Below are 24,221 nucleotides of genomic sequence, written 5' to 3' on the forward strand. Positions count from 1 at the left end.
GTTTTCTGTGTTACTCCATGACTCTATGGTTAGAAGCATAGAGGAAGAATTCTTTCCTCCATGGTTAGAAGGGCACCGGCTGTTGACGAAAACAGGGCGATGGCAGCGACATTGCGCCGTGAAGGAAGGATATTACGCAATCATCATCACCACCGGAAATCACTATGGGTCTGTGGCCGCGTCTGCGGTCACAGCTCTGGGATCATTCAAATTCTGTCTTATCGTCGTGCAAGTTGGTTCAGCATTTAGAGGAGTCCTATTGTCTCGAAAATGTCCACAGCTTCGTTCAGCGTGAAGTGGGCTGGGAAGGAGTATGTTATTCCTGACTTTCCGCTGCACGCCCGCATCATGGACTTGAAGCAAGCAATTTACGAAAGAACAGGAGTTCTGCCTGAACGGCAAAAACTTTTCGGCATGGCTAATTTGGCGGGTAAGTGATGTTGCGTTCGTTACGGCACCATGTCACCACGTGCCTCTTCGAAGTGATGTTTAGGTGTGCGCTGGGATTTCGTGCCGGCGTTTTGCCGGACAGGTTCGGTAGAAATACATTACGTTACTGAATGTGTCTGCAATTTATTGCTTCTGTTGTTGTTTTTTCTTCTTTGATTTCGAACGCGTCGCAGTCGCATTGCTTGATCGTGAAACTGTGCATGTGGATGATTACATGCCTCGATGAGTAAAAATAGTGTCTGAGCATACTCTTCCTCCGAATTTTGTTCGCGTTGTATGAGGGACACCTTTCTACTTGTCTAGAAATAAAAGCACATTGAAATATGTGCCCGTAGGATTGTGTGAAGTGCAACGCGCCATGTGCGCGCAGTCTAGCGTCTCAATTTTATTTGATCGAACGGGTATTATCACCCTGCCCTAAGTATGACTTCTCGGCAGGATGTTTGCCCTTCAGTATTAAATGCTGCGAGCTCGTGACAGCTCCGCGCGTCGTGTTACCTGTATTTTTCGAGTTTTTTTTTTCTTTTGTACGCATCGAAGTCGGCGCTATGCTATGAAAAAAAAAAGTGTGTTAAGTGGATGTGTTCAGCAGTTCATAGGTTGGTTCGTATAGACGTTCAAACATTATTATTGGCGAGTTTTTACCAGGTCCTTAGCAGGAGGGTGCGCAGAGAGGGGCAGCAACATCCCCCTAAAATTTTCGCCGGCTCCCCCCCCCCCCCCCCATTATTATAAAGCAAACAAGTGGAAAAATCCTAGCGCTGCGACTGTTCTTGAGAATTTCTAGGACAGAGCTTTTTCGATAAGTGCAATCGCGCTTTGTAATCTCTTTCGATCTTTTAATCGCGCTTTGATTGAAAGTGTAGCCTGATATTATTCGGCAGTGGTTGCCAGCCTGCTCGCGCGGCAACCTGCAATTAGGTTCGGTTGAATAAAATGTGCCTTCTCGGAATTTAGTTTCGTAGTGATTCCTATTTCTGAGCACTTGTCACTGTAGACAAAGCTTCTACATGCAGTGTGCTTTACAAAACTAGCAGTGCTCGATAGTATACAGTTTTGCATATACTATCGATGACGGCTAAAAGTAGACCTGCGTAAGAAGGTAATGCATTTAGTCTTTCGCCAGCTGTATTTCTTACTCATTTAGTTTTTTTCTACTCTCTCTCCTCCCTTTCCCCCTAGGAAAGACAGTATCCGAGTCAACTCGTCTTCTTGATCTTAAACTATCGCCACATGTCAGGATCATGATGGTTGGGAGTTCGGAAAAAAGTATTCAAGATGCATCTACTCCACCGAAGACTCTTCCAAATGTGATCAATGATTTGGATGACTATGGAGATGACAAGGAAATACCTATTGAAAACTGTGAAGAGTTCAATTGCAAGATTGAAAACCGAATCAAGAACTATAAAATTAAGTGGATTAATAATTCGAGGCCTGGCAAACGACTTCTTGTTCTGGACATAGACTGCACCATCTTTGGCAAGTGAAAGAAAAGCTTCTGCTGAATTTTCAATAATTAAGGTTTTTAACTAATTAGTTCCAGAGAAGAAAAAATAATCTCTTGTATGTCAAGTAATGTTGTTAAAAAACTGAAAATATTGCTGGACATATGCCACTTCGAGTGCTTTCCCGCTGGTAGGTGCAAGTTTGTGCTCCCCTTCTTTTGTGTTGGGCAGAATAAATCTATGCTGTTAAGCAGCATGGATTTATTCCTATGAGTACCTGACTTCTCAGGCGCTCATGAAGGTACCATTGATAGCTAGAATATATGGGGAACTGCATGGTGTAAGATGTAATAAAAAGTTTGACTTGAGATCAATCACATTAGAGCCTGTATGTCTTGAAGAATACTTGTAATAACATCACAAACTAGCATGTAAGAATTTAGTGCCCACTGAAATCATCATATTCAACATTTAATTTTTATGTGCCCAAGTTTTCTCTGTTTGAAAATACTGTCAGATGGATTTTTTGCATTGTAAGCATGAATGTATTTTATATATTGTGCTGCCTTATTTGTTAATTTACTTATTTACTTTGTTATACTGCATGGTTGGCTCAAATCTCAAATATAGACCCCCCCCCCCTTTTTTTTTTTCAAATGTTGTGAGCAGCCATGGTAGTCTAGTAGCTAAGGCACTCGGCTGCTGACCTGCAGGTAGCGCGATTGAATCCCAGCCGTGGCAACAGCGTTTTCAATGGACGCAAAAATGCCCGAGGCCTGTGTGCTTAGATTTAGGTGCACGTTAAAGAATCATAGGTGGTCGAAATTTCGGGAGCCTTCAACTACGGCGTCTCGCATAATCGTGTGGTGCTTTTGGGACGTTAAACCTCAACAAATATTATGTTATGTCCAAACCTTGTTTAATGCATTAAGTTAAGTTTTCTTCTCAAGCTTGAAACGTGTAAATTTTATTCACTCTCTGCTTAAGAGCACTCTTCCGTTGCACGGAACTGACTGCATAAGTCTCCAGAAGGATTTTTTTTAATGCGACATTTCTTAGTCAGGCTATGTCAGGCATCTGGTGTTGTCCGCGTTAGTGTATGCGCGCCAGCAGGTGTTCTCTCTCCGCTCTCACTTCCTCTCTCATAGCGACAGCTGCGGGCCCACCGTTCGCTCTCTCTCCTCTCCGCGTCCCACTTTTCGCCCCCTCACGCCTCACTCTCAACCGTTCGCTGGCTGGGCGCCTCTTAAGAACATCCGCAAGCGTATGCTCGAGACGCCACTGTGAAACTCCTACACCGAGCTGAGAACGTTGTTTGTTTTGTTCACTTCGTAGTATTTTTTAACCGTGCATGCTAGCTACTAGAGCTGGAAATGCATACCGTGTTTCTCGCGACAGAAAAACGGCACTATTGGCTGCACGGTGTAAGGAAAAAAAAAATTTCTTCTAACGCGGTTTTCTCGCGTGTTAAATGCCGGTATGGATGCTACGCAATGCATTCGCATTTCTTCACGATTCCCTTTGGGGTGGTAGGGCCATTTTTTGTGTCTAGCTTCATTGGGTGTCTTCACGAGTGCTTAATATTTGAGTCCTAAACTGGTCACCAACACCTCCACCACAAAACTGCTACGGTTAAAGTGGAAGGGTGTTTATTTACAGAATGAGATTGATGATCGGGTAATGATGGTGCCAGTAGGCGGTACCAGTGCAAGTCTTCCTCCTTTTCTCCTTCCTAAGCTCATACCCATTGCAATATGAACATTCGTACAAAAAAAAAACGACGATACACATGCAGGAGGTGGTGAGATAGTATTCTCCGGGCAACAGAAAAATTTCTAATTCAGATGACAGAACTTGTAACAAATAGACCTCGCTGACGTTCACACATTCATGGTGTCACAAGAAACCATCAGCGAGTTCGTGGTATGTAATCTTTGTCATCCTTGATTGCAGATCATCGAACCCCTGCTCAGTCCGTAGCCGAGCTGATGAGGCCTTTCCTTCATGAGTTCCTAACTTCAGCATATGAGGACTATGACATTGCTTTTTGGTGTGAGTATTTTCAATCTAATATGCATAATAGTTAAGATGTTTCAATGAACAAGACTTTTATTTTTCTAGCTGCAGTGTATTAACGCGATAAGTTAGGTGAAAAAGGGGGAAAAAATGGTCCCGTTGTACTAGTTGTAAAACTTGTGCTACTCTCCCTAAAAGACCATCAGGTTTCTTTAGGAAGTGTAGGAAATAACAAACAGCTCAGCAATGTCTTCTTTGTGTTCCTTTGGTCTTGGTCCTTTATCCTGTTTTAAAAACACTGTCAAGGTGAACCAACTTGCTCGAATTACTGCTAGATTAGTATTCTGTAGACTGTCCATGTCGGCATGCTCTGAATAATCCCCGAGAGCCTGCAAACTGGCAACAGTGGTGGCTGCAGGCTCTACACTCAGCACTTTTTTGGAACTCTCGTTGGGCACTTAGCATTCTTGTAGTGTGTGGTGTAAAATATGTACTCTTAATAGTTACATTGCATTTTCAGCATTCAGAATTATTCCTATGGTTACACAGTTTAGCTTATTGTATTTCTAAAATATTCTAGTAGGGTTACTTAGCAGAAAGATTTGATGTGCGTGAGTGGAATATCAGCAACCAGAGTACATTCCAAGATTTGGATAATATACCATGCGCACTAGTGTCTCGCCTGTTTGAATGTTATCTGTTCTTAAACGCATTTATTCAATGTCGTCCCTCTCTTATCACCTTTGCCACCTCAATGTTCCGCACATATAAAAGTATGCAACAATGTTACCCAATGCAATTTCAAATAAATTTGGGGGTATCTATGCACCTACAGACCCTAAAAGCATGCTATGACCAGAAAAGCTCAGTTAGATGTCTTTCTGTGGAGATGCATTAAAATATATATAAAAGTGCACTTGTTTCAAAAAGGGTTCAATACAGGAATAATATTCAACGCTTTCTTTGGAACGTTTGTTGTTAGCACTGAACCCCCTCATTCACTTGTAGGATGGCTTCCGTTCCTTTTGCTTAGTCCACTGAGCAACGCTTTATGCGGCATATGTTTTTTTTTTTTTTCACCCGGTGTCTTGCAGTATTATTTACTTAAATCGGTTTAAAACCTTGAAGATATCTTGCGGAATGCTTCGACGAAGGAGCCTTAGTCGATCTCATGCATAGCAGTGTGGCAAAAGACTAAGGTGTGGCAAAAAGGTAGTCCAAAATGGGCCTTTCCTTTTGAGTTTTAGAGTTAAAGTGACGCAAAGAGAAATGGTCACTTGGTTTAGTAGCTGCACTCTGAGAAATATCATAAGTTTCAGTATTGTAAGTTCATTGTTGGCGAAAAAAAAACCAAGGTTGAAGTTTCAGTTTTAAATATCTTACCGAAATCTTCACGCGTGGCTTTAAAATTTTCAAAATGCGTTTTTCTTATTTTTGCCATAATGGCTCGACAAAATTTTCGGAAACTTCATATGTTACATTTGTGGTACCCTCTGCCCCGCCGCGATGACCTAGTGGCTATGGTACTCGGCTGCTGACCCGCAGGTCGTGGGTTCGAATCCCGGCTGCGGAGGCTGCATTTCCGATGGAGGCGGAAATGTAGGCCCGCGTGCTCAGATATGGGTGCACGTTAAAGAACCTCAGGTGGTCGAAATTTCTGGAGCCCTCCACTACGGCGTCTCTAATAATCATATGGTGGTTTTGGGACGTTAAACCCAACATATCAATCATTCAATCAGTCATATGGTACCTTCAGATGACAATGTGCTTCATTTGTGCCGATTAGAAACTGTGCATGACCCGGTAGACGCCTTCAAAATCTATGACGTCACGAGGTTTGGTGCGGGAATCTCAAGGTGGCGTCGCCACCCGCATTTTCTTTTTGCCCAATTTATCACTGAAAAAGCGTCGTCTTAAGGCAAGAGTGATGTTTTCAGGATTCTGAAATTGTACATTACTAATATGGCGAAAAATAATTTTTCTCATTAGTGCCCCTACTGAAGGGCCAGTAAACAGGCTCAGACCATTATTTTTTACATCTCCCCTCCCTCAAACGAGCTCGCCAACTCGTACAGTAGACCGTGGCAATCACATTTTTCTAAAATTACAGCACTGCACACCGTGCGAATCCTCCAATTCGAAATACGATTTCCATGCTTGACGAAACCCGCTCGTGCGCGCAGTGACGCAAATTTGAGCATCGGCAACTTGATGTACCAGTGAGTTTGTCGATTGGTCTTTTGCACTGCAAAACGGCCCGTTGGCCCTGCGGTGATGCAAGGGGCCGTGCAGTCTGCATTTCCTTTTTCCGTGCTGTCCTCTGCCGATTTGGGGAGCCCGAAACTACCAGGAGAAGCGGCGTTGCCAGAGCGAAAGTCTTGAGATAAAGAGGCTTCTTGCCATTTCACCATTGTGGGAAGGGTGCTCCTCGAACCACTCTTTCTTCTTGTGCTGCTATGACATGTGCTCATGTGGGGGAAGCCCTGCTTAGTCGTTGACGTATTGGTGACGTATTGCTGATGTCTTATAATGTTGCCAAAGTGGGTGGAGTTATGATAAATGGGCTACGCCTTTCCCTCCCTATGACGAAAGAGAGTCAAGAGGCCGCGAGGAAATTCGAAACTAGCTGAAACGAACGTTTCAATTCCTAACTTCCTTATTATAGCATGAATTCTTGCAGCAGCATGTACCTTGCAAAAGTGCACATATTTCTTTTTATGACAATTTTTGTACTTAGGGGTTGTTTACTGGCCCTTTAAAGCCATCCCAGTGAGATAAGCAAACGCAGCTTCATTGGGATCCCAAGCTGTTTATTGTGATTAATATGGGGCGTGACTTTACAATGGTTACTGTGCACAAACCTAAAGCATCAAAAATGCCAAAACAATAATAGCATTGCTGAGGTAATGCTCATGCATATGCACAAACAAAAGCACACCAGAAAGGCCAAAGATGATGTCAGATGGTAGGTTGTCGTGCTCCAACCATTGCATCCGAACACAAATTTCTTGCATACACTCAAGCATCAGGTGTGTAGCTACTTCCAGTTTGCAACTATAGCAAGAGGCATGTGAACCACTCTATGCTTACTAAAACGGTCCAACTCTATGCTGGAAAGGACAGGCATTCGTCCCTAACACCGACACAGCACTGTCACTGCGGGACACTCAAAGCGGTGCCCAAAATCTGAATGGTCGTGTGCCACCAACAGGCCTATTGCTCCAGAAAACAACCGCTATATACCGCATTGACATGGCACAAGGGTTAGGCCAATGGAAAACCGTGAAGAGCCATCAGAGGAAAAGAGCGGGAAGATAAAAGAAATAAAATTGTGACAAGCATGCGGCTTTGTTTGTAATTTACTCTCTAAGGTGCTCACTGAGATGGGAGAAATTGACCCCACGGGATTAGAACTGCACTGTACGAAGCATCCCTATATTTCTTGTCTTTTAGCAGTCTGACTATCTGCTCTTGTGCTGCCTTCTCAGCCATGGCAAAAAGAGATCCAAGAGTGTGTTCACTTGGCAATATACTTTAGACTCGCATGCTAGATGTCAAGAGAATGAAAGGAGAGACAGTATTCTACGAGTCAAGCAAAGGATGTAGTTGCACGGCTATGTTCAACTGTTGGCGTCGTCTTTGTGGCATCGTACAGCAACATTTTTTTGCTTTCATGTTGTAGGTACAGGTCGCACCTGTCTTTGTTTTAAAGTTCTTAGCATTTGTGTAAAAATTTATTCTGCCTACATTTATGATGTTGAAGGCCTAAAACATGGTTGCCTGCCTATTTTTGGCACTTAAAGTGCGCTTCTTTAATGCCTAAAGATGTGGCCTCTAGTGATGACTATGAAAGTAAGCAGGCGTGTTGAAGAAAAGAAAGTGCCAAAGGTCATTTGTATACTGACATTGCTTATTTCCCCCCTTGTCAACCTCTCGCCTTGTGTAGCTTTCAGCATTCTCGTCAGAACAAATGGAGAGAGCAAGCATTTACAAACATGTGACAAATCCCTGTAACCCTTTTTGTATTTGATGAATTCAAAAAAAATTTTTGTGGCAATTGATTTATGAGGTAACTCTTGATAGTGAAGTCATTTTATGATTACCAAAAAAAAACTGTTCTAGGTTTCCTTTAAAGATGAATAAAACAGCTTTTATAGTTTGGTTTTGATCATCATATGTGACATATTGCCAGTAAATAGCACGATCACGAATAAAATGCAAGTGGGGTACCTACCTTTGGTATCTACGAAAAAAAAAAGATATATTTTACTATTATAATACAAAGCATTGCAACTGTAAACAACAAAAGGAAAGCAAAGCCTGTAATACTTTAGTCATGGTTGCAGCTGTCAGAATATAATAAGAAATAAGTACTTACTCAATTGCTGGTTGTCATCCATGCTATCAGAATCACTGATAGACTGCACATTAAATATGATTATGACACTATAAAAGATGTCAAAGAGTCCCATGCATCACGAATCAGTCATGCAATTTCACAGACAAATGGTTGCTTGATGTGACCGGTGTCGTAAGTTGACTATTGCTGCCTTCAAGCCACTGCTAGCCTTCCTAATGTACAAAGTCCTTGCTTGGCTTTTTTATACATACAGTTGAATCTCATTAATTTGAACATGCTTATTTCGAACTTACGGTTAATTCGAACTTACTATGAGGTCCCGTCAAAGCTATGTGTATTCCAGTGGGCGAAAACGGCCGGTAATTCGAACGCGCAAGCACTTGCAACAGTTAATTTGAACGTACCACGCTCTGAAAATGCTCTCAGCACCCCGCCCAATCCCGCGGCGGCACCTCCGACATCTGAATGCTGTTCGCAAAGAAAAGGAGAAGGAAAGAAAAGGCTGCGGTGGAATGTTTTCTCTCTCAAATGCCGATCTGCTACGCGCCTGTGCCACGCTTCGCCCTTTTGCGCCTCTGCCACATAAAGACTCTCCTCCTTCCAACGCCGCGCGCAAAGAGAGAGAGGGGAAAAAAGAAAGCTGTCACGGTGGTGGGGGGTAGTGAAAAACTTTACTATTATTAATACAGAGCGTATGAGCCCCCGAAAAGGCCTTACAGACTAGGTGACCTCTTCAGTCCGGTACGTCGTTGGACAATACCGCTGCCCTTGCTCGGGCAATCATGGCCTGTTGGGCCCCAAGGTCGGAGCAGCAAAGCAGCGTTGCTTCCCAGTCCTCTCGCGTAGGTTTGGGGAAGGGAGAAATGGCTGTGTTTTGTTGACAGGCCCTCACCATGTGGTATACATTGGCTGTCTGCCCACAGTGCTTGCATCTGCCAGTGACTGTGGGGTCAAATTATTGTAATATCGGCGGGCACAGCAATGTGTTTGTTTGGAGCCGGCGTAAAATTCTTTTTTCTGCCTTATCCAGACCCTGGGCAGGAGGTGGATCTTGGCGAGGCTGGGAGCGATAGTATTGCACAATTTTCTTGTGCGTGTGCAGTGGTGGGCTCGAATGAGTTACCCGGGGAATGAGTACTCGGGCAGCCCCATCTGTAACCTCGTTCCCTCGAAGTCCTTGATGACCTGGGGTTATACCACACGTTTTGGGGTGGGTACGGCGAAGCTCGTGCTCGCGTGCAGAATTTCGTAGGCAAGGGGTGAAATTTCTCCTGCCAAATAGCGACTGCAAGCTTTTCGAGAATCGGTAATGACTATATTACTAGCGTGGGGCGAGAGACCTAATGCTATAGCGACGTCCTCCGCCTGTGTTGAGTTGCGAGCCTTGAAGAAAAGGCCATTCACCTGCGTTTTCTTGTGGATTACTGCTGCCGTGTAGTAACCCCTCAGTCCAAGTCCGGCTACGCCCATGTAGTAAACCCCTGTGTTACTGCCATATCGTCTTTCCAGCGCCCGAATGCCCGCTTCCAGTCTTCTCTGGTGCAGCTCCGAGTCCATGTTTTTCGGCAGAGGCTGCACAAAAAGTTTGTGCCTCCAAAGGACCTTTACCCTGAGCGTGTCCTCTGTTTGAAGTTCGTGTTGTATGTAAAGACGAGCGAGAAGACGCCGCCCTGAAGGCGTTTGCGCAAGTCGAGTATATTGGTTTACTAGATGGGCTTCGATGAGTTCCTGCACCGAGTTTATCACACAAAGTGCGGTCACACGTGCATTCGATGTCGTTATTGCGAGACCCAGAGCCTGTTTGGTGACCATACGTATTATTGTGTCTATACATTCGATATCGTGTTTCGTAAGCCGGAGATAGGGAATGGAGTACAGGACTCTGCTGGTGACGAAGGCCTGGGAGAGCCGAAGCGCATCTCTACCTCGCAGTCCCCCGCGCCTATTTGAGACGTGGTGAACCATCCGTCCCACTAGTTCGCTGGTCTTTTTGAGTTTGGTGATGGTTGTATCAATTTTGAGGCGGCTGTGAATGTACAAGCCAAGGATTCCTATTTATTCTGCCTCGCGAATGGGTGCCCCTGAGAGGGTCAGGCAGATGCGTGTTTTGTCTTTTAGGTTGGCTTTGATATGGATGAATTCAGATTTAGCTGGGGCGCACTGGAGCCCACATGCTGATGCATATGAGTCGACAGCGGAGGCATCCTGTTGGAGACTGGCCTCAATTTCGCCCAAATTTCCCTGTGTGCTCCATATCGAATGATCGTCGGCATACAACGCATGTCGGGTGCCTGATATCTCAGCCAGCCCTCAGAAGGTACATCAAGGCGATGTTAAAAAGTAGCAGCGAAAGGACCGCTCCTTGTGGTATGCCTCTCGTGCCCATGAGGTAGGGACCGTATTCGTCGTCCTCAGTGTGAAGAAAGGCCTCCCTATCAGACAAGAAATCTCGTATGTAGGAAAAGGTCCTTTCACTGCAGTCTGTGGTGTTAAGATTAGCTAGGACAGTTCTGTGTTTTACATTGTCAAAGGCGCCTTTCAGGTCTAGGGCAAGGATGACCTTATCGTTGCTGCACATAGTTTCAGGTTGTATTATTTCTCAATGGAGTTGTAGTAAAACGTCTTGGGCCGATTTGTGTGGTCGGAAGCCATACATTGTGTCAGCAAAGGCACTTTGCGCTCTAGATACCATGAGAGGCGTTCTCGAATCATGGTTTCCATAAGCTTTCCTGTGCAGGATGCAAGAAAAATGGGACGCAGGTTATCATAGATGATGGGTTTACCCAACTTTGGTATAAAAGTAACCAGGGCGGTCTTCCAGTCTTTCAAGATGAGTTGACCTTTCCAGATGGTGTTGACATAATTGAGGAGGTGTATGTACGCTGAATCGAGAAGATTAGCAAGTAGTTTTGGTCTGGCACCGTGCCCCTTTTCATTTTACCAAATGCCGCTTTGAGCTCATAGAGTTCAAAGAGAGCGTTCTGTTTGGTGTTCGTTTTGCCTGTGTATTGATATTCAGGTCCTTGTGAATCTCGAATTCGGCAGAGATATTTGTCACTCAGTGTATCTGTGAGTAAGGCTGTAGTGCCTTAGAAGGCACGTCGGAGTTACCGTTTCGTTTCCCCTCTAGACTATGCTGGGTCGATGAGGCTTCGAAAGAATCTCCGCATACCCCTTGAATTCATCTGTTCAGCAATAGTGTTGCACTTTTCCACCCAGTTTGCGTCCGCAAGTTGGGCGGCGTATGCTGCAGTTTCTTATGTGAGCACTGCAATGCGGAGTTTGAGTTTATGGTTGCGTTTTTTTTTTCCATCGCCGAGCTAGGCTACGACCTGTCTCCCATAGGTGCAACAAGTGTGGATCTATCGCAGGGATGGCTTCGGTGGTGTGTAAATTGCGGGTGTGCTGTTTCTGCAAATGTTGAAGTTGGTTGGCCGATCTGGCATAGCCCTCAGTGTGAAGAATGCAGGGTGTTAGTTGCAGGCGGAATGTGTGCCAGTTCGTGATTTTTGCTTGTGCCTGTGTTCGCTTGGCTACGTGGCCAATGAGAGTGAGCTTGAGGATGCAGTGCTCACTGCATAGTGTGTCACCTATGTTTTCCCACTTGGCTTGCTTCGTATTTCGAACCAAGGTAAGGTCGGGGCACGTGTCTTTGTGAACGGAGTTGCCAATACGCTTTGGGTATGTTGGGTCATTGAGGAGCATCAGGCCGAGCGTGCAGATTATCTCAGAAAGCTTATGCCCTCGAGCCGTTTCCCGTACATAGCCCCAGTGCTGACTGTGCGCATTAAAATCTCCCAAGATAACATTTGGGTTAGAGCCTAGCACCTTGAATGCACGTGTGAATATTTCTGTAAACGTAACTTGCTGCTGATGAGGAGGGGCAGTAGATGTTTAGTATGTGCGTTGCAAGGTCTGCATGCTTGAGCGAAAAAATCGTAACCACTGTGTAATTTTGTGGTGTCGTCAACTCTAAACCGACGTTCTGAGCCGTGTAAATTTTATGGACTAAAATGCAGGTGGATGGCTCATTCTGAAACATATTACACCCAGTCATTTTAGCCTTTAGTCTGGTTCTTTACCCAGTCATATTAGCCTCTCGTCTGGGTTCTTGCAGCGCGATGACCGCCGGGGATGTTCCCAAATTTTGAAAGTAGAGTTGCAGGTGCCTGCGCTTTTTGCGGTCACGAAAGCTCCTGCAATTCCACTGGACAATTTCGAGTTGTTGGTCTAATTTTTTAATGGTCTTCCGCTGTGTCGATGTCATGATGCACTATTATTCTTGAAAGGTATTGGTCTGGGGGCTCGATAGAAGCAGAGAAGACTGCGAGTCGGCTGTTTTGAGTTCGGTGCTTCGTGAGGCACTGTCTGTGTTGTCCTAGCGAGCGAGTTTACTTACGCGATATGATGCACGGGGTGAGCGTGCACGACGTGTTGCTCGTGGGTTGGCAAGGAGCCATCGCCTAAGTTGTGTAGTGACCTGCTGAGTTACCTGCTGGATCGTAATAGGAATGTGCGCCAGCTGCTGCGTCATAACTTGAAGCTGATTTTCAATGTTAGGGAGGAGCCGCTCATGATCGGCGAGAGTTCTAGCACTTGTACTTGTTTGGGGACTGGACACAGACGTGCTGGCCAAGCACTCAGAAACCGTGTCTTCGGGGTTTTTCATGTTAGACTGTGGACACGAGTTATAAGGCACGCCTTCCTCTAGGGCCAGAATTTTTGCTGATAGTTTTGCATTTTTCTTTTTAAGGAGCTCTATCTCCTTACGCATTTCGAGTTCGAGAGGTGTAGGGTGGGGAAGGTTGGCAGGAATGGAGGCGACCCCTGCCGAGCCGCTTACCTGTTTGTGTTGTTGCTGTTCCAGCAGAGGGAATTCGCCTGGGTTCATAGATGGCAGCAATTGTTTTGGCACTCCAGTCTCAGATGTCGGCTGCTTTCGAGGTTGCTTCGGTCCGTTTTGAGGATGGGCACCTGTATTGCTGTTTTCAGGAAATGATTTACCCCCTTTGCTATGTTGTTGCTGCTGCTGGTGGTGGTCAGGTTACTGGCGGGGTGGTTGTGCAGACTTTCGGGCAGGCCGATATTTCCTCTTGCATGCAGCAGATCCAGTAAGATGACAGTCTTCGCAGATGAGACATATTGGCTGACATTCCTGTTGAGCCGCGGCACTAGAAGCGTCTTCCGGGGTTTCACCGCACTGGTGACAGCGGCCAGTGTCCAGGTTGGGGCAGTTGTCGCCCCAGTGGCCAACCGTGCCGCATTTATAGCACGCGGAAATAGTCTACTTGTAGTGTCGCACTATAACGCACTCAAAGTTGTAGTTGATGTAGCATGGCAGCTTCCTCCCAACGAAGGGGACCACTGCCACAGGAGATTCCCCGAGCTTTCGGAAAAATTCAATTTCACCTTCGTGCTAGTATAGTTTCGACTTAAGGTACTCCGATGTTGCATATTTGCGGAAAAAGATGACGCCGCGGCAAATCTCTCTGTTGATTTTCAGATGACCTCTAAATGGGTAGGACGCGTCTCCCACTCGCAAGTCGAAGTTCTTGACGAGTTGATCAGGGACATGCACGATTTGGGTAGTGCACACCAACACATTTTGTTCCCAAACAGGCCACACATTCAAGACCCTGGCAAGAGACTCCAGTGATGTGGCTGGCGATTGCGGTGCCAGCGTCCCCGTGGCGGAACACTTTCCGAATGTCTAGCGTTGTACGCGGCTTGAGCACAATTATCATGTCTTCGGAGTACACGCGAGGCGTCTGAGCCGGTCGCCACCGCGCGAGCATGTTGCGTTGAGACGAAGGTAGAGCACTGGCGTTCTCTGCTGAGGCGGCGTCGGTCAAATGCGCTTGTTGTAGGAAGGTGCCGGCATTAACTTTTGCAGACATCTTTGGATCTCGTCTTGCCTGTCGTTGCTGACGAAGGCGAATCAATGTTTGGAGGCATTCATTTTCAGTAGGGGCATTGTCTTCCGCTGCCAAATACTTGAATTTCGGCCCACTGCATTGATGTGGGGTCGTATACGATGATCTTCCGAGCAGCCATCACCGGGAGACGCCGGCGAGCAGCCGCACCGCATCTCCCGTTAAGTAGGCCTAGCGCCGCGACCGAGTGGCGAGATCTTCAAGTTGGCGTGGAATGAGGTCTCCGCTGGTCCTTCTTGACGTTAACAGCACGATGAAACCATTTTTATTGGGCAAGGCTTTGGTTCCCCGAAAATATTGAACGGTTGATGGAGCTGACGGGTTGCACGTCCACTCGCGTCGCGTCCGAGTCGAGTCTCCCGCACACCGTTCCCTGTCGCGGAGTGTGGCTCTCTCACGCGCTGGTGCCACGCTTTGCCCTTTCCCGTCCCTGCCATGTAACCCTTCTCCTTTCAACAGTGCGCACAAAGAGAGCAAAAAAAAAAAAAAAAAAAGCTGCCATGGTCAAATGCCGATCTGCTTCTCTTCGTGTTGAGACGTTCCTCTTTTCTCGTCATGTGCTGGCCATACTGCGGCTTTGGCGCAGAGGGTAGTAGTGGAGATGCAGTCTTTGTTGTCGTCGTCTTTAGAGAGTGTTGGCGCTGGACATAGCCGTGCGCAACTTCTCTTGCCAGGAGAATGCTGAAGCCGGTGTAGACTTACTTTGCAAGCTGCGAACAGAATTGCTTGACTCATTGCAAGGCAAACGTGTGCAGGTGCGCATAACCGATTACTTCAATTTATGACGGATGTCCTGTGATTTGTGAATGAATGTAAGTCTTCTGAGACTTCTCCCTCGCATCTTAGCTCAATGCACATGTGCCACTGCATGGGGAGCCCTCTGTTTACTTAGCTTTTTTAATTTGAACAAGTTTTCGGGCCCCTTCGAGTTCGATATCGAGATTCGACTGTATGTCCCCTGGCTCGGGTCATGGTGTCATGCCTCACGGAACTACAAAGAGGTTGGGTGATGGCCATAGCAAATGCATCCTTGACCTCACTGATTAGGTGACGTTTGAAAACCTCTAACGTAAACATTGTCAAGATATTGAAATGTGTGCTTGGATGTTTTTCCAGCACACAACCTGAGCCTCTCGATTTTCATGGTGCTGGTCATCTAACTTTTGTCATTTTATCTGATCTGCATCTAAGGCAGACAAATTTTGGGGGAGGGGAGGGTTTTTTTTTTGCCACAAATAATGGTAAAAATTTCTGCCTATTTGCCATGCATGCCAGCAATTCTTATTATTGTGTCTTCTCAGTGTCTTTTGAGTCAACATGAATGTTCCTGGTACAGTGTTTACCAACTATATAGTCAGCCAGAATATATAAGATGGGTGCCTTGTTTGCATTTCTTGTCTACCCTGTGGAGTAGTTGACATGTGCACATCCTGATAAGTAGTTAGAAAACTAGTGATTTCTCCTCATGGTACTTAACCTGAAGCTTTTGACAGATTGAAATTTTTCCACAAAGTGAGAATTCTGCATCACGCAAAAGTCTGCACCCTGAAGCAACTGGCCATGTGTTGTGAGGCATGCTAGCCTCACAACACAAGTATATATCATACTTATAGCCGACTTGAATGCAAATGTAGGCAACGAGCAGGCTGGAGACCACGCAGTGGGGCAATGTGGCATCAGCTCTAGAAATGATAGAGGGGAGTTTCTAGTAGAGTGAACAGAACTTAATAATTTGAGGATTTTGAATGCCTTCCACAGAAAACGGGCTAACCATGAGGGGATGTAGAGGAGTCCAAGTGGCAAAACTAAAAATGAATTAGACTTCATTTTGTGTGCACACCCACGCATTGTACTGGATGTGGAAGTAGTTGGCAAGATCTGATGCAAGGACTATAGAATGGCAAGGTCTCATTTGGTCATCATTTGAAAGGAGACGTCAGAGGCTTGAAGAATTACAGGTCAATCAGCTTACTGTCTGTAGTCGACAAGCGATTCACAAGAATAATAGCTAATAGAATTAAAGGGACGCTAAAGTCAAATAACAATTTATGTCGGAGTGAAAGCTCAATGTATGACAACATCTAAAGTGACAATATTATCAACAGTGCCCTACTTACCGGGTAATTAAGGTAAATGCACAAGAACACAAGCGCCGCAGTACGACATTTTCAAAATGGTCGCGATGGCATCAGACAGACCGCCTACAATTATTCACTAGTAATCGATCTAACTGCACTAAATAAAGAGCCTTCCGTGCATGAAGAGACACAATAAAATGCTGCTTGTTTGTTTTTGTTTAATTTATGGAAAAAAGAACTACCAGACGTTACTCTGGGGAATGGCGCAAGTGGTAGAAAAATTCAATTTTCGTGTGGTTACATGGGACAGGTGGTGCCATCTAGCAGGGCGTAGTAGAAACAAACGTTTGCAATCATAGCCAATGGCGGGAAATTGATCAATAGCTGTTGTTGCTGCTGTGGCTCCCGCTGCTCTCAGCCTGCTGCTACTAGCGCAGTAAAGCCGGGCAACATTGGGCACGGCAACAGTGACATGTGTCGGTCCCGGGGGTACAGTGGCTGGAATAGGCAAGTGTGATGAGCAACAAGCGGCGCCTACGGAGCGCACGGAAGCCTCCAAAGAAGAGCCGCGCGGGGGCGCGCGCAATCGTTTATACCTCGTTTGCACGTTTCCGACAGTTTCGTCGTGCGCGTTCGTCCTCGTTTTTTTTAATTGCAGTGGCATTCTGACACCAATGATTCTGTATGCATTCTGATGGCACAAAAACAAAGTCATTGCTTTGTCCCGGGGTTCACTACAGGCTATAAGTCAGCTAAAAAGAAGCACGCGTTTTTCGGCATTCCGAAGGACGAAGCTCTATTAGTGCAGTGGCGGAGAGCGATCCCGCGCGCTGACAAGCTGCTTCAAGATAACTCGGTGTGTGCGAGCTGTACTTCGGCGAGGGGTACATTTCCCGGCACTTCGAGCTTACTGTGATTGGCAAAATTGTCCGCGTTGAAAGGGGTACACCCATAGGCGTCGTTCAGGGGGGGAGGGGGAGTTGGCGAAGGTTAATTGCAGGATGCCTCCTTCCTATTAAATCAGTGTATGAGGCAGATTTTACGCCCCCTTCTAGATGACTAAAAGCGTTCCCCGCTGCCTAGTTAATGTATAGAACAGATTTAGCGCCCACCTCCCAGGTGGCCAGCCCCCTTTGCCCCCTCATGCGGGCGCCTATGGGTAGGCCTTTCGGAGAAGCTATTCGCATTTGTAAACGCCTTTGAAATCACTTTTTCAAAGTGCTTTAACTACAACAAGCTTCACAGTGACAGCTTGGAAAAGCTTGTTTTCTGCATGAAAAAAAAAAGATGTCTCACTGGGCTGTGCACATGGTCCGAGCCTCACCAGTCAAGTAAACAAGTTTTTTCTGCTCACTCATACGCGTTTTTACCCAAAGGTACTCCACAAGGAGCGAGCATCTTCCTGTGAAAAGAGGAAGTACCTGAAGCTCAGGCGCATCACATTGGCCTGCAGCCCAATGTTCTGTGGGGCGCTTGTGAGCTATAAAACTTTTTCTTTGGCATAAAAAAGGACGTGCAACAAACTATTAAGAATGCATTGTTGTAAACAGATAGTGAGTCACTACTCACTATCTGTAAATGTGTTGTGTGACCTCTGTGCAGAAAATAAAAGGATTTCATCCAGATACCGCTCGTGGTTCTCGTCTCCGAGTATGACGTTTTGATTGATGGGGCTTTATTTACAGATTAGTGCTTGAGGAAATGATGGTTTGCCGTGGAAAGTGTTGCAAGCAATGGCTCACAACTGAGTTCATCGTTCCACTCTTCCACCACTTCCCATTGATGAAATGTTTCAGTGCCGTCACGCGCTCACTTTCGGTATCATATCGACCTGACAATATTTCTTATCAGTCGTGCACCCGCGTAGGCATTCTGTTTTCCAGAAGCTAATTAACATATTTTTTCGGTCACCATTTGAGGTCATGCACGAGTAAAAAAATATATTTTAAATGCTTCACATTGCACGCGCGCGGGGTTGATTGCCTCTCTGCGCAGCGCATCGCCGCCTTGGGTGACGTGCAAACGTGTGCCAGCGCTACCTGGCGGTTTCCTCCCAAGGCGTTATGCGCTAGCCGGCGCGTTCATCACACTTTCCTATTCTAGCCACTGTACCGGCGGTCCGCTTCTTGAGGCGGGTAATTTTAAGTGCGCTAACTTGATGCGTACCACTGAAACGTGATTTTATTTCAAAATAGGCCCTTCCTTGGCACAAAAGTAACACTGAGAGGTTTCTGGACCGCTGTTTCAAAAATCGTCATATTATTAGTTGCCTTTAGTGTCCCTTTAAGGCGTTGGAGTTTAAGCAACAGAAGGACCAAGCAAGATTTTATACAGGCTACTCGACAATGTCTAGACCATATTCATAGTATCAATAACGGGATTCAGAAAAGTGCAGAATACAACCAACCCCTATATATAGCCTTCATAGATTACGAGAAGGCATTTTATCTGGTTGAGATATTGGCAGTCATGCAGGCACTGCAGAATCAGGGGATCGACGAAGCCTATATAAACATACTGGAAGAAATCTAGAGCGGATCCACAGCCGCCATAGTCCGCCATAAAGAAAGTGACAGAATTACAATAAAGAAGGGTGTAAGTCAGGGAGACACGATCTCTTTATTGCTATTCCCCATTGTTTACAGGAGGTTTCCAGGACCCTAGATAGAGAAGAGTTAGTGATAAGAGCTAATAGAGAGTATCTTAGTAAGCTGTGACTCGCTGATGATATTGCATTGATGAGTAACTGAGGGGATGAATTACAGCTGATGATTATTGAACTGGATGCAAAAGTAGAAGAGTAGATCTGAATATTAATATGCGTAAAACCAAAGTAATGTGCAACAGTCTCTGCAGAGAACAGCGCTTTGCGATAGGTGGCAAGACGCTGGAAGTTGTAAAGGAATATGTCTACTAGGATCGGGGGTAACTCGGGGCTGTATATGAGAGGGAAATGGCTAGAAGAGTAAGGATGGGGTAGAGCACATTTGGCAAGCATTCTCAAATCATGAATGGTAGTCTAGCACTATCCCTCAAAAGGAAGGTACGTAATAACTGCATCTTACTAGTACTTATCTATGGAGCAGAAACCTGGAGGCTTACAAAGAGGGTTCAACTTAAATTGTGGACAATGCAGTGAGCGATAGAAAGGAAAATGATTGGTGTAACTGTTAAGAGACAGGAAGAAAGCAGAGTGGGTCATGGAACATATGGGGTTAAGGAAATCATAGTTGAAATCCAGAAGTGGACATGGGCCGGGCAAGTAGTGCGTAGACAGGATAACCAACCGCTGGTCATTGAGAGTAACTGACTGACTGGATTCCAAGAGAAGATGAATGTGTGAAAAGGAGACAGAATTTTGATGGGCAAATGAGATAAAGAAATTCGTGGGTATAACATGGCAGCAGACAGCACATGACCGGGTTGATTGGCTGAACATGGGAAAGGCCTTTGCACTGAAGTGAGCGTTGTTAGGCTGATGATGATGGCCTCACATGCAAACCGTGTTGTTTTGATTGTCCAGTTCCTGCAACATTTGTGTGTGAATTCGGCCAGCTCCTTCTTGAGTGTCGGGTAATGGCCATTCTTAGGTCTTCCGGTTGATGCGATTTCGAAGATGTGATTGCAGTACTTCATCAAGTCTTAAGTTGTTGATTCAGCCAGTGTGTTGTGCTGCACCACACTTGAATTTCCTCTCTCTTGTGTCAGCCAGATCGCCTCTTCCTAATTGAGACAGTACACAGAGTTCTCTCCTGTTCATTCTAGTGGCTCAGTGACCTGCTCAGTGCAGAAGTACAAATAAAGCAACAAAATTACAAGAAGACGGAAGCTGTTCTGGATTGTTCTCATTCTTGGTTTTCTATTGCTGCCATGGTGCCTTCCTACGGGCAAGTTAAATGCACAGATGGAAAAAAGAGAAAAAGTATTTTATTGTGATATGAACCTGAAAATTGTGCCAGGCACAGTTTAAGAATAAAAACTTTTGCAAGACGGGTCAAACATGACATAACTTCAATTGTATACAAGTTCACATCATGAACTGTATATACAATAGACACTCAGTAAAGGAAAATCTGATCAATAAAACTGTTACCTAAATGTAAAGAATGGATCTGACAAGATTGGTTTCGTTCTTGCATTTTGCACCCTTGTTAATCTCTCAGTAAATGAATTTCCTGTTAAATGAAACATATTTTTCTGGTCCTTTCAGATTCCATTTAATGAGAATCTGTAATTCCAAGTCAGCACAGTGCTTTGGGTTTTCTACAGTCTTCATGACATGAACTTGAGTGTAATGCAAAACGCGTTTTGAACGGGAATATTTTGGGTGAAAGACTTGCATATTCGTGTAAATATAGTATTTATGACAAAGCACTCATTTTCTACAGTGCAAGTAAAAAGTGGAAGCAAGGACATTGTCTCGTATCAAGATTGGTATGTTGCTGTCCCCAAAGTTTGTAGTTGCAATTACTAGCACTTCCTTCATGATCTACAAATGTATAGATATTAGTGTTCATTATTATGCATACCCATTATTGAACTACCAATATGAACGGTTGGTCTCTTATTCCTGGGGGCCAACAAGTAGTAGCTCTTTTGGTGAAGCGTCATCAACAATCTGCCTTACATAGCTACCTCTTAAGTACTGCCATCACCATTTCTGCAAGAAAATTGTGTTTTTTTCTCTAAATGAGATACAAAATTTGCTATGTGTGTAGTTTATTGACAGAAATTGTGTGCACAAATAATACAAGGAGTGGTAAAAAAGAAGAAATATTTCAAGTCTAGTTGTGCACACAGTGTGACGCTTACATGCAGGAAATCACTTAGTACTGTTATCTATGCTTGTATATACGGAAATTTTATGTCGCTGAAGCTCAGCTTGCATTACATTTTAAATTGCTGATAGATGGTCACTGAAACTGCTGACGTAAGCAAATTCACTGACTGTTGTCAGTCACTGGTGCTCTTCCAAGATAATTGTACATACGCGGAAAGCAGTACTTCAAGACAGTGAGTGTCTTGATATGTTAATCAATACACGTGGTACTCCTGCCTTATCCACACTTAACAAAGACTAGCAGGAATTCACATTGATGAACTCTGGAAGGCAGAGGTATAAAATTGAAAATGTTGCATATGTGTGGTTTGCATTGACACATAACTATATATATTCGAAAACACATGTACCCTAGTTTTTTTTTCTTCGTGTGGTTACAGTAAATATGTTAAAAACTGATAAATTTTATCATTGTTTTCAGCCGCAACAAACATGAAGTGGATTGACGCCAAGCTTTGGGAGCTTGGTGTGACACGCCACGAACAATACAAGGTGGCATTTCTTTTGGATTCTACTGCCATGATCACCTTGCATACATCAAAATATGGGACAGTAGAAGTAAGTGTGTTGCCAGCATACTTCTGCTGCTTTTTATAAGGGCCTCAACACTAGTGCTGAGTCTGTTTAGGTTGTATTTTTTCAGAGCATCCCTGTACTATAGAAACGTATTGAACGTTTTGACAGTGCATCAGTATGATTTCATAAATGTCAGATTTCATAAATGTCAGATTTTGTGGCATTATTTTTTAGATTGTTTTAGCCTAAAAAATACATTCTAAACCTTCCAGGCTGAGTCATTGGTTCCTTTTGAATGCTCTGTACTCCTTTACTAATGAGGATATAACTAGATTGAAATTCATTATCTTATGGCAAGCTGCTGCATGAACAAAACTTGCTAGGCTAAAAACGAGCCGCGTTGGTCTAGCATACTGAATAGCGGATCGCTAACTCTCATGTTGGTGTTGTGAGATCCACAGTTGACTGTAATGCAGGCACTGAAAGTAGCCAGAGTCATAGGCGTACCCGCCAAGGGGAGGGGAGGGGCTAGCTTCTTACTGAGAAAAGTTGGGTGGGGGGGGGGGGGGGGGGGGGGCTGAGCCCCTTCATTTTCGACAGTGGTCACTCTTGGCTGCACGCTAAGGAAACCAACAAGGCAATTTTTTCCGCCACAACAGTAATCACTCAATTTTGCTCTTACGGGAAAATGAAAATGTTACAAGGCATTGTTACAACATAGTGAAATGGGGCCAACATTTCCGCTGTGATGATTTTTCTTGTAGGGTCTTTGCGGCGCGGGTGCCCTATGCGACGCTTTCGCGTCTTGTGCAGAGCAGGCAAGCACTGAACAAGGGCCCTGTATTAATATTACATCACTTGTTCATGGCTTTATTCTGCTGTGGCTTGATAATGCAGTTACGGATAGCAACGAGTAAACTTTTTATGGACCGGTCTGAGCATTTGCTGCTTTCGGAAAAGAATTTTCTTCGAAAAGGATATATCATCACCGCTGCTCTGTTGAAGCTGTTGCGAGCCGATGAGTGTGACAAACCGTTTTTGATGTTTAGGTTTTTTTGTACTGAAACGCCAAAAAATGCTTTTGCTTTAGTCTCTGATAAACCTGATCAGCCTTGCTTATGGTAACGTGGAGCCATGGCAGCTGCTTGCAAAGTGGCCACGAATAAAGCAGTGGACTCAAGCTCAGCAGGAAGCTCAGCTTTTAAGATTGCCCCTCAACTTGACCCATTGGACAAGGGAGAAGGCGAAAGAGCATGGTATTTAGCACTATGGAGGCTTAGTTAAGAGTTGGGCTACTTGGTTTTCACTCAACTTAAATTGTCTTTTACAGCTCAAAACACATCTTGGACAGCAAAGAAGCAGACACGTCCAGCACTGCTTATGTCTCCCTATTCCTCTTTCTCTCAGCAAGTATGAGCTCGCAGAGGTGTATACACGCACAAACCACTTAACATTGTTATTTTGCTAATGGAAATATTTTATTATACTCATAAAATGTGATTGGCAGCTAGCCTACTTGAATTAACTTATGAAGGAGATGCTCCCCGGCTTCGTGACGTCATGTAAAAAGCAAGCGATTTCGTGACACACAAAAAATTTTAAATGCTGAAGAACCAATAGCAAACAATAGGCCGTATCGAAAATGGAAAATTTCTTACGTTGTCGTGCATATGTGTTCATTACGCGATGGATCATTTTTGCGTCATTTGTTGCCTCTCATAACAAGCTAGTGCTGTGTGCATGACAAAGACTGTTTACACCAATCATATACAGCTAACCACTATTTCCAAAGGAAGCAACGAGGGATATTTCAGCATTTTAATCGTGCACATTTTGTTTTTTTAAAAGAAAATTTTGTTTACATCGTTTGTATTCGCGTATATATTTAGGTGCCTGGGGGTTAATGTTAATACAAATATAATTAGTGCAAAAATGTATGATGTCCCTAATACTATAAATGATACATTTTTTTTTACAGAAAACGGTTGAGAAGCTGATAAGTTAATAATAGTTAAATAACAGTAGCAACATTATTAATAGTTGCATGCTCAAAAAACAGTGTTAAGATTATTGGCAAACAAGGCAAATTTTATTACACACAAGCCTGAATATATGCAATAAACTTTAATACTTATTATGTAAAAATATAACAGCAATCATTCATTGAAAAAACATGGTTGATCCTTTCTTTATAGGAATTGGCATATAACACGAAAGTAAAGCACGCTTTTAGAGGGGGGTAATAAATGTTTACTGTACATTAATAAAGCAGGGTTTGTCGATTATATGTTTTGGTGTTTGGCAGCTATAGCCCCATTCAACGTAGATGTATCCTTGTTGACGCTTGGTACATCTTCATCGCGACTACTAACATCCATGATAAATTTATTAAACAAACTATTGTGGTATATGTATATGTTAACTGTCAAAGCATAATCGGATAAAACAGAGAAAGAGCCGTGACAGCAAGATGAGCTTTGCATATTGTACACGGAAATTGAGCTAAGGGCGCCATTCCTCGACCTACAGTGTGATTGAACATCATGGTATCTAAGAAAGAGCGTTGTGTCACATCTTTGT

At 44.4% G+C, this 24,221-nt stretch overlaps 1 protein-coding gene across 1 annotated transcript in view; it reads left to right on the plus strand.

Annotated features, from left to right (window-relative positions):
* Positions 1–140: 140 nt before the first annotated feature.
* Ublcp1 (Ubiquitin-like domain-containing C-terminal domain phosphatase 1) overlaps positions 141–24,221 on the plus strand; it is a 44,839-nt gene continuing 20,758 nt past the window's right edge. The window contains exons 1-4 of the mRNA XM_037426709.2: positions 141–430; positions 1,633–1,932; positions 3,852–3,950; positions 21,547–21,683. Coding sequence (XP_037282606.1) covers positions 271–430; positions 1,633–1,932; positions 3,852–3,950; positions 21,547–21,683 — 696 coding nt within the window. The 5' untranslated portion in view covers positions 141–270. The remainder of the gene's footprint in view (positions 431–1,632; positions 1,933–3,851; positions 3,951–21,546; positions 21,684–24,221) is intronic.

The sequence above is a fragment of the Rhipicephalus microplus genome, chromosome X (genome assembly GCF_043290135.1).
Source record: "Rhipicephalus microplus isolate Deutch F79 chromosome X, USDA_Rmic, whole genome shotgun sequence".
Lineage (NCBI taxonomy): Eukaryota > Metazoa > Arthropoda > Arachnida > Ixodida > Ixodidae > Rhipicephalus > Rhipicephalus microplus.